The following is an 11,080-nucleotide window of genomic DNA, read 5'->3' as shown; positions in this document are numbered from 1 at the left end:
GCCGCTGAGCCTGTGCGTCCGGAACCTGTGCTCCACAATGGGAGAGGCCACAACAGTGAGAGGCCCGAGTACCGCAAAAAAAAAAAAAAAAAAAAAAAAAAGCGCTTGCCTTCAGCCCTAACTAGTCTTGGTTTCTGCTTTGACTGTTTCATTTCTGGGCAAGGTCATGTCACAAAATCATTTGGAAAAACAGTGTCTGGGGATGCCCACCCCAAAAGTATCTTTTCCTGGGATTTGGCGGTAGTGGGGTATAAAGTAGCACACAGGAGGGCAGATCTCACCATTCATCTCCGTTCCCATCTGTTCATCCTTCCGTTGCCCACTAACCTGGCGGGGCTCTGTGGTGGGTTGAACCAAAATACTCTCACACACCAGTGCATTGCAGTTATGTATTCAGTTTTCTATGTTCCTGAATAACACGGGCCATGGGAAGGGGGAGAGAAACTCTGGAAGAGCTGCCGGGCTGGATACCTGACTCTACTAAGTCCTGGGTTCCTACACTTTACAAAATCATCTTCCTACAGGCAAACCGGCTCCCACAGGGATAGCATGGGTTGCAGGGGTCACAGGGGCTGCAGGGATCACAGGGGTTGCAGGGAGACGTGCAAGGGTAGCAGGGAGACTCGATCTTGACACAACTGCCGAGCCCGTAGGAGTACGTCACGTCCTTCTCATCTACACACGGGGGCAAGCTGAACTCTTTGCAGATGTTCATGTAGCTGTACTTTTTCGATCCCAGGCCGTCGTATCTGTTCTCGCGCTCAGCTGACACGCACACCTTTCCGTCCTTCACTCGCACCTTGACTTGATCGGGTTCAAAGCCGCACACGTTCACTGATCCTAAAATGTTACTGCTACAGCAAGAGGAGGCTAGAATTCTATTTGTTGTTCTTCTCAATCTGGAATTTAGGAAAAAGAAAGGGTGGGAGGAAGAAGCTCAGACCATGGAACTCAGACACAGCTTAACAAGCAATATTTTTACCTCTTTTTTTAAAAAAGAAAAACAGCAAAAGTAATAAACACTAGTCATTGTGAAAAGTCAAACTTTACAGAAGCGTGTAGAAGTAAAAAAATGAGAGTCCTCCCATGTAAATCACACTCCCTCACAGGTAAACCCCTGTTAACAACAGATGGGTGCTTGGCCTTCCAGATCTTTCTCTTGTATTTATTTTTCATTTTCTTTTTCCTTCAAGTTTTATTGAGATATAATTGACATACAGCACCGTGTGAATTTGAGGTGTACAGAATAATGATTTGACAACATACATCATGAAATGACTATCACGATAAGTTTAGTGAACATCCATCATCTCATATAGATACAAAATTAAATAGAAAAAATTATTTTTTTCTTTGTGATGAGAACTCAGGATTTACTCTTTACTTTCATATATAACCTACAGCACTGTTACTTAATCATGTTGTATATTATATCCCTGGTACTTATTTATCCTGTAACTGGAAGTTTGTACCTTTTGACCACCTTTATCCAATCCCCCCCACCCCATCCCACTGCTCTGATAACCACAAATCTCATCTCTTTTTCTATGAGTTTGTTTGGTTGGTGGGTTGGGTTTTTCTGAAGTACAATTGACCTATAATACTATGTTAGTTCCTGGTGCACAACATAGTGATTTGACATTTCTATGCATTACAAAATGATCACCACATTCTCCTGCATTTAAATCTCAGCTCCTCCTCTTATTAGTTATGGAACTTTGGGCAGGCTCCTTAAACCTCTCTGTGCCTCAGTTTCCTCATCTGTAAAATTGGGACAATAATAGTAACCCATTTCTAGGGGTTTCATGAGACTTAAATTAGTTAATGAATGAAAAGAGTCTATACTAGTGCTTGCCACGTAGTTAGGATGCTAGGCTTTTGTCTGTTGTGTGTTTTTTCTTTTTCTTTCTTTCTTTCTTTTTTTTTTTTCCCCACAGTGTGCCGTGGAAAGTGTTAAGCCATTAGAGGCACTGTTTCATTTGACCCTCACAAGAACCCTGTCATGCAGGTGTAATTGTCACCATTTTGTAGATGGGGAGTTGGTGAAGATGGTGAATGGCAGAGCCTAGATTCAAATCCAGGCTTGTTTAATGCCTAGGTCATGATTTTAGCCATCAGGCAGACTGAGCTCTTGGCATGAGGACCTCATCAGCCTGGCATCAGCCCTGAATGCTCTGGCCCTGCTCAGGGACCACTTTCTTTCTAATTGCCTGATCCTTCCAAAGACAACCTAATGCTCTGAAATGCTCTTCTTTTTATCCCTTAACATTTTTTAAAAAAATCTGTGTTCTAAGGGCTTCCCTGGTGGCACAGTGGTTGAGAGTCCGCCTGCTGATGCAGGGGACACGGGTTCGTGCCCCGGTCCAGGAAGATCCCACATGCCGCAGAGTGGCTGGGCCCGCGCGTCCGGAGCCTGTGCTCTGCAACGGGAGAGGCCACAACAGTGAGAGGCCCGCGTACCGCAAAAAAAAAAAAAAAAAAAAAAATCTGTGTTCTAAGACTCACTCCTGGCAAATCTTTTGGCCTCCAAAAGGAGGTATTGGCATGTATGCTTTCTAGAAGCTCTTCTGGTTTGAGGAGTCTGGACTGTGACTGGGTGATTGGTTAGAGATACATTTTTAATTCTTACTTTTTTTGCTGAATTTTTTAATATATTTACTTCTTTTTGTTACTTAAGTTATACAAGTTCATTGTAAAAAACTCAGAAAATACAGATAAGCAAAAAGAGGGAGTATTTTTTTAACATACCCATAAGCCCTGTTGTCTTCTACAGGAGATGGATCTGGGAGCCAGATCTACAAGCCAAAGCTGGCTCCCAGATCTATCTCCTCCTCTTACAATATGAGTCTTGAAGTATAAGTTTGTTGTTTCTGTTTTGTTTTTGTTTTTGCTTAGATTCCCCCTCTTCCTCTATTCGTATCACTCCAGCCCCATCCCCACTGCAGCAGCTGAACAGGGGTCTCACAAATGTGGGTCTTCAGGAAATTGCCCCAAAGTCTTGGCTAGACAAGGTTTCTTCTTCCTTTTGCTTCTAGGCCAGGGGTTATCAGTGGGGATGTGTGGGTTTAGGAGAAATTGCAGGAGCCTCATTTTACTCATCAGATTTAACTCTGAAGTTGCAACCTGACTCCTGCCTGGCAAAGTACCTGTCACCCCACATGCGATTTTCCTTGGTTCTGTGGGGTTCTGGGCAAAGAGAGATGGCCTGCTCTACTAGTTATCACCGGGGAGGAACTTAGTCATAGTAAACAGAGGCAAGTCAGCCTCTTTGGTTGGTGGCAGAAGGCTCTTCGGAATGCTAGGGAAAAGCAGGTGGGCAGTGCCATCTGTCTGCCACTCTGGGCTGTCACCTGTTCTCTCAGCTGAAGCTGAATTTCACCTGAATGTATGACCAAGCTCCTGAACGCGATACTGCCCACAGCAAAGGTGAGGGATATCGCCAGCCATCTTCACAAAGGTATGAATCAGGTTCAGCCGGCTGACGAATAAAGTAATGAGGATGATGAGAATGCCTATCTCTACTCTGAACCAAAGGGAGGCTGGCCTTCCTCTAGTTTCCTTGGAGTACTTTACTTTTTCTCCTAATTTAGACCCCTCCAAAGACCCATTAAGCTCAATTGTTCCTTTCCAACGCATCTTTCCCTCTCCTTTCTTCTCCTTCTTCCCATTTCCTGCCTTGTCTCTCTCCTCCTGACTTTTGGTTGATACTGAATAAGGGTATCAGAGTGGAGCAGAAGGGAGCAGAGTGGCACGATACAGGTGCATCTGAACACCTGCGGGGCTTGTTCAATTACAGGCGTCTGGGCCCCACCCCCAGACTTTCTGATTCAGCCAGTCTGGGGAGGAGCCAAGAATTTGCATTTCTAACAAGTTCCGGGTGATGCTGGCTGCTGGTCCTGGTCGGAAGATCACTCAGGACCACTAACCAGGTGATTAAGCACAGGGATTCCAGAGTCAGGCAAACCTGACTTCAGGTCCCAGCTGTCCCATTTCCTGATGATCATGAACGTTGCCCTGACTCTGGTTGATCAATCTATAAGATGGCCATGGTGTTACAAGGATTAAATGAAGGTGAAGTGTTAGGCACTTGGTTTTCACTCAATAAAGGGTAAATTTCTTTAACAGGCTGTACCAGGCTCCGCTTTACACAGACTTCCCTGAAATTCAAGGCTTTAAGCGACCAGGCCCTGAGTCCTGTGTCATTAAACACTAAGGTCAAATAATGGACATGCATTTGGCCTGGATGGGCAGCAACTCCTACTCTTGGCACCCCGAGACCTCTGCATACAAAGAGTTTGTGATGAGAGGGGACCAAGGGGCCCAACTCACTTCCAGCTCTGCAGGGACACAGAGGGAAACAGCGGAACTCTCCTCTCAGCGGGAAAGCCAACCAGCCACCAGCCGTAAAGTAAGTAAAGCCAAAAAGCCCCGGAGTTCCTCTCTGCCGGCTCCCAAGGTGTGACTATGCCCTGATCTTTGGGTCAAAGGATGGGGGATGGAAAGATTCCCTGAGGGCTTAAGACCCAGGAAGGCTAAACCACAAAGAATGCAACCCTGAGGGCTAACAGTCACCAGCCTCCCCCAGTGAGAGTGATTCAGTGAAATCTTCATACTCAGAGCGTGAGGGGTAAACAAGAAACCAGAGGGCAGGTTTTTGAAGTTTTCAGAAGATGGTACCCTTTGTGGGGGGCTTTTCAAGGGAACTTCTTGAGCCACAGGCTGCCCACGGATACTTGGATGAGCAGATGGAAGCACAGTCTCAGGATGAGTTTCCAAGCACCAGCAAAGGGCACAGGGCTGAGCCCAGTGCATTCCTAGGCGCAGCTGCAAATCAAGGTTCATGTGCCCGCAAGGACTAAAGCCAGGTGTCAGAGCCACTCTGCCGCGGGGTAATTAGATAATAAACTCATAACGGCAGGATTGAGGAGGGGCTGACTTTGCTTCTGGCACTTGAGTACAGAAGACAGGAAGCCCACGAAGTGTGGAGGTGAGTCAGGTGCAAACTTACAGCAGGCTGGTTGCATGGCTTCTTTTTTTTTTTTAACATCTTTATTGGAGTATAATTGCTTTACAATGGTGTGTTAGTTTCTTCTTTATAACAAAGTGAATCAGTTATACATATACATATGTTCCCATATCTCTTCCCTCTTGCGTCTCCCTCCCTCCCACCCTCCCTATCCCACCCCTCCAGGGCATCGAGCTGATCTCCCTGTGCTATGCGGCTGCTTCCCACTAGCTATCTACCTTCTTACAAAGGAAACCAAATTCAGTCACTCCAGTCTCTCTCAATCAAAAGGAAGGAAGAGTCGGAAAAGGTGAGTGCTTGGGGTGCAAAAGGAAATTTGGGGAGGAAAAAAGAATATCAAAGAAGCTAAAGAAATGAAAGGACTTACTTGGGTTTCTACTAATGAAGATACGGCCAAGGTATCTTTTGAAGCAACTGCTCAGTAAACAATGAAAAGGAATTGGACCTTCTGTACCCAGTCCAAAAACGCAGCACACGCGCGCGTGCATCAATCAAATAACACACACTCAGGAAGGCTCAGATGACTCTTGGGGGGAATTATATGGTTATTCAAAACTTCTTGCCCGTTATTAAAGGAGCACCCAGAGACAGAGCACATAGACTCTCACACAGAAAGACAATTCCAGTGGGGTCATGGCAGCTATAGACCAGGGAATCTTACTTCCCCACTGGGCAAAGAATCTTCTGGATAACACAGCCTGGCATCTGAAAGCACATGTCATAACCTAACCAAACTGCTATCCTTCTCTTTAAGGGGTAAAAGGTCATGTGAATACGATTTCTCCATTCTAAAAGCCTTGGACAAAGTTTCACACCAAAGATTGTTTTTTAAAAAATTGAATCAACATGATATTTCTGGATCTATTTAGTCATGGACTGGGAGCTGAGAGAGAAGAAGAAAGAGGCATTTCACTGAAAAAAATATTAATGTAGGAGTCCTCTGGGATTGGAGCTGGATCAGGGTTTAACATTTTCATCCATATTCAGAAAATTGAATATTTAGGTTTGCAGGTAGTACTAAGCTTTTCAGGTTAGTGAAATGTCAAGCTGTCAGAAATAGAGCGTAGGAGTGTTTCCCAAGGTGGTATGAATAAGAAGAAAAGTGGCTGGGGAGAGATGCAAAAGGGCAAGCCTGAGGTCATTTCTGAAATGGACTCTGGATTATCAGTTCAGAGATCCAGGAAGACAACAGCAGATTCATATACTGCCACAAGCAACAGAAAAAAATTAGCAAAAAATCCAAGCATTGTCAGGAAAAGTATGACAAACCAGAGAAAACATTACCTCTTGTAAAAACCACACTGCCAAGAATTAAGCCTGAAATTGTGTCCACTGCAGATCATTGAGACTCCCAGAGTAGGCAGAGGGCGCCCAGGTGGTGAAGAACTCACCTGGAGAGTCTGGAGAATAGGGACAGCCAGGAGACAAAGGCTGAGCAGACTTGGATCAAGGGTATTCGAGTATTCAGAGGCACAGGGAAGTGGACACACCTGCTCACAAGTAACCCTTCATTTAGACCAAGTACTTAAAAAAGAACCCCTGACTCACACTGCATGAAATTTATATAACTTGATACTCTAAGGAGTACACATTAAAACTGGTTCAAATTGAGTGTAGATGAGTTTATTGCCAATAGTTCCCTCTTAGACTATTGAGGGAGGCCCATTCCTGACCTTTGGTGATTGATGACCTGGACAATAATTGCCCTACTGCCGTTTCCAGGGAAACAACACTGTCACAGTTGTCAAGGGCCTCATTCTCTCTCTCTCTCTCCATCCATCCATCCATCATCTACTTTCTATCTATCTATCATCTATCTATCTATCTACCTACCTATCTAATCTATTTATCTGTCATCTAATCTATTAATCTATCATTGGGGTAGGAAGGATGTTGTTTAAGGACACAAACTGGCAGTGAGTAGTAAGTCGTGGAGCTCTAATGCATGATATAGTGAATATAGACAACAAATATTGTATTACAATCATTAAAGTGGTTAAGAGACTAGAACTTAATTATTCCAACCACTAAAAAGAAATGATAATTATGTAACACAATAGAGTTTCTAATTATCGCTACAATGGTAATCGTATTACAATATATAAATGTATCAAATTAACATTGCACACCTTAAATTTACACAATGTTATGTGTCACATAGATTTCAATACAAAAGATCATCTATTTGTGTCCTTTTAAAAAATAGTAGCATATTTAGTTTTTCTGCACCTTGCTTTTTTCACTTAATATGACAATACTTAAAATGCTTCATCAGTCCTTTTTACATTTACATATCATCCCAATGTATGGATGTACCATAATTTATTTAACCAGGGGACAGTGTTTTCAACCAATTTTTTTCATCATAGTAACAGACTAAATGGCATATGTAGACAGAAAAAGAAAGCTTTCTCAGGCAAAAGATAAAATGTGATCAAACCTCCAAAATTTTAAAGTGCATTTAAAATTATCCAATTCTATTAAAACCTTTTCAACTCTACTCTGAAAACTGCAGCTCTCAGTTCTGTAGTTTATTTGCACAATCTTTGCTACAGTTGAAGGGGGAGGCAGACAATAAACCCAATTCCAGATGAATTTTAAGTCATCAAGAGTTGGGGAGTAGGAGAAAGGATTTCCTACAAAACCATATAAATGCCTCTATTGTTCACTTTGCTCCCTTGCTCGTAAAGCCTCTGGCAAACATTAAGGATTTGATCAATTATTATTACTTCTCCCAAAGTCATTTCTGTAAGCCGAAATATACTCAAATCACTTTACTCATAACCAGAAAAAATGTTTATTTTGCTGCTTCCAATAGCTTTTTAATGACACCCCCTGTTTCTTTCTCTCATTAAAGCCATATTATTTATCACGTTGGCACTCCTGCTACAAGCCGAAAACAACCTTGACAATCGACATCATTACACTGTCTTTTGAGAATCTTACAATTCCCATCATGGGCCCATTTACTCTTCTTTTTTTAAATCTTTGTTAAGTCACCAGAGTCATTATCTTGAACCCATTTCATCTTTGCTCAAGTATCGATTGTCACACTTTCCCCCCCTTTTTCCAACTTAGGAAGCTAATATACCAACTATAAAAATCTTAGGAAGTTCTCTTACTTGGCAAGCTCTCTCTTTTCATCTTCTATGGCTCTAATGGCTTTCCTCTCCAAACTTCTGAGAGACGGGCGAAGACAGTAAAGCTTGGCATCACACAGGCAACATGGGTAGAAATCACACAGGCCGCAGGACTGTGATCGCTTTGAATAGCACAGGCAGTACGGGTACGGGTGCAAGTCACAGCAGCAATATGGGTGCATGTATAAGTCACACAGGCATCGTGTGCTGAGTTCGTCAATGCATTTCAACTGCCTTAGTTCTCTGTCCACCTTCTTTATGTCCCTTCTAACACTGTCCAGAAGACAACTCAGTGCAGCCATTACAGTCACACCTTATTGTTCTGTGAGTACCTTTGAGAAATGGCACTCGGGGGAGAAAAATTCTTCTAAGCTCTTCTCAGAAGTTTCTTTTAAAAAGAAATGAGGCACACATGATTCACTTACTTTAAAGCTTGGGTTCTATGACCTCACCACCCTCTAAGAATGTCATAGTCTTTTGGTTACCATGAGAACTGTGCACAGTCATGGTCTCCAGAGACCCTCCTTGGAGTTACAAAGCTGCTCTCAGAACCATATAAGATTTCATTCACCTTGAGTTGGGATGGGGCCCCCAAGTAATCACAGCTCTTTGGGGTTTATTGGGCTAAATTGAAATGTTCTTGACTTGTGTGTGTCCTGTGGACTAGCCACAACTATGAAGATCTTGGTGGTGGGGCTGGGCGGATGGAAGGAGCTGCCTGGCCCCTTGCTTTATGCCCTTCTCGCTCTAGCCTTGACATCTAGCCTTGCCCCTATACCACAGGATTCATTCTGTCCCCTTTTCCCTTTATAGGTGGAATGTAAAGAGCTCTCCCATGGTTCTCCTTACCAAGCCATCCTCAAGTCAGCCTTTGTCCTTGACCTTCTGAGCCCCAAGTCTCTGAGTCCTGCCTATTCTTTATAAGCTGGCATCCTGGCTGTCCTGGAGCCTCAGTTCTCCAGTGATTGGGGTCCTGCTCTTAAGCTGTCATCTCTCAGTGCTCAGGGTCCTGTCCTCAATCACCACCTCCCAACAATTACACCTCTGGTCTTATGTCCAAGCCGCCAGATGACTTATTCCCAAGTGCTTCCCAAGTGTTGGTCCTTGATACTCATAGCCAACTGCCTGAAGTTGCTTGAAGCCAAATGTCTGAAAGCCCCGCTTGGGCCAGTTTTCTGTGCTCTCAACTGGATCAACACGCTGGACCTGGGGCTCAGCCTCAGCCTTGGCTCGGGTACTTTGCTCCTCTGGGCCTTTCCCCTCAAACTGCTCTCTGCCTCTCGAATCCCCTTCTAGTGGACTAAGGCATAGGGTACTTGAGGACAAGTGGTTGGGTGTGACACTGGAGAGGGAGACAAGGGCCAGGTTTAAAGGGACTTGTGGCCTGCTAAAGAGTTTTAACTTTATTTTGAGCACAAGGAAGGATCACTGGTTTTCGTTTCTGATGAGAGAAGTTGAAAGGTAGTCCAGCAGCCACATGGAAGGTGCAGTTCAAGGGGAAAACAGTAGCAGTGTCTTCTGCTGGAAGGCAAGAGACAGCCAAATTCTGGACTGGGGACCATGGTCATAGGAGTGGCAAGAAGGAAGCCAATGGGCTCTCCTCCCCGCCACATCCACTCAGGCCCCACCCAATCCACTCCCCATGTTTTAGCTGGAGTGAGCTTGATATATAAATCTGCTACCCCTCAACCCTACTCCCCCCGCAAAGTCTTCAGAGTCTTTTCTGTCCTCTTAGAAGAAGGTCCAGCACGCTTACAAGGTGCTGAACATAGGCCTCTGCCTGCCTCTCCTCTCCTCTCTCATCACTGTTCCTGTAATTCATTATACTTGAGCCACGAAGGCTTCCTTGAAGTTTCTCTCATTCCACCTCTTTCTGGACTTGTGCGCACACTGGTCTGTCTGCTTAGAGATTGAACTCCCCACCCCACCCCTTGATCTAGTTGACTCCTAAGGTGTTCTTTAGCTCTTCTTTTAAACGTCCTTCCTTCGAGGCTTCCCTGTCCCCCAGACTAAACGTTTGCTCAGCACTCTGCATATTTCTTTCGCAACACCACTTGTCTGTTTCCCCAACTAGACAGTAAGCTCCATGAGGGCAGGGACCTATTTTTGTTCACCATTAGATACCCAACACAATGTCTGGCACAGAGTAGGAGTTTAAAATTGATTCACTGAATGACCAAATGAGTAAATTAAACAGAATTTAGTGACCAGAATGAGGATGGAGTGAGAGAGGTGTCAGTAATGACTCGTAGGTTTCTAACTAGGCAGAATCATGGTGCCATTGACAGAGATAAGAAACACAGGAAGAATAGTAATTTTGGAGGACATGCTGAGCTTGAGGTGCTAGTGACAACTTTAAGGTAGAAATGTGGAGTAGCTTGTGGCTAAGAGGGTCTGGGACTTGAGAGAAAGCCGGGCCAGAGATATCAATTCAGGAGCCACAATTCCATAAAGAGTTTGGCAAGGGGCCTTCCCTAGTGACGCAGTGGTTAAGAATCTGCCTGCCAATGCAGGGGACACAGGTTCGAGCCCTGGTCTGGGAAGATCCCACATGCCACGGAGCAACTAAGCCCATGTGCCACAACTACTGAGCCTGCGCTCTAGAGCCCGCGAGCCACAACTACGGAGCCTGTGTGCCACAACTACTGAAGCCCTTGCATCTAGAGCCCGTGCTCCGCAACAGGAGAAGCCACCACAATGAGAAGCCCGTGCACCGCAACAATGAGTAGCCTCTGCTCGCTGCAACTAGAGAAAGCCTGCACGCAGCAGCGAAGACCCAATGCAGCCAAAAATAAATTTAAAAAAATAAAAAGTGGGCAAGATCCCTCAGGAGGAGGAATAGATTGAAAAAAGAAGAGGGCTGAAGCAGACTCCTGAGGAACAATGATAAGAAATGAGAGAATTAAAGGAGCTC

At 44.5% G+C, this 11,080-nt stretch overlaps 1 protein-coding gene across 1 annotated transcript; it reads right to left on the bottom strand.

The window, feature by feature from the left end:
- Window positions 1-378: 378 nt before the first annotated feature.
- On the bottom strand, window positions 379-8,608 carry ODF1 (outer dense fiber of sperm tails 1). Its single transcript, XM_004275327.3, has 2 exons — window positions 8,149-8,608; window positions 379-899 (listed from the first exon to the last, which is right to left on the bottom strand). Exons 1-2 carry the CDS (start codon window positions 8,466-8,468, stop codon window positions 503-505), a joined length of 717 nt encoding a protein of 238 aa, XP_004275375.1. The 5' UTR covers window positions 8,469-8,608; the 3' UTR covers window positions 379-502.
- Window positions 8,609-11,080: the final 2,472 nt, after the last annotated feature.

This window comes from Orcinus orca, chromosome 17 (assembly GCF_937001465.1).
Source record: "Orcinus orca chromosome 17, mOrcOrc1.1, whole genome shotgun sequence".
NCBI classification, from domain to species: domain Eukaryota; kingdom Metazoa; phylum Chordata; class Mammalia; order Artiodactyla; family Delphinidae; genus Orcinus; species Orcinus orca.
This window is presented reverse-complemented; position numbering and strand designations above follow the sequence as displayed.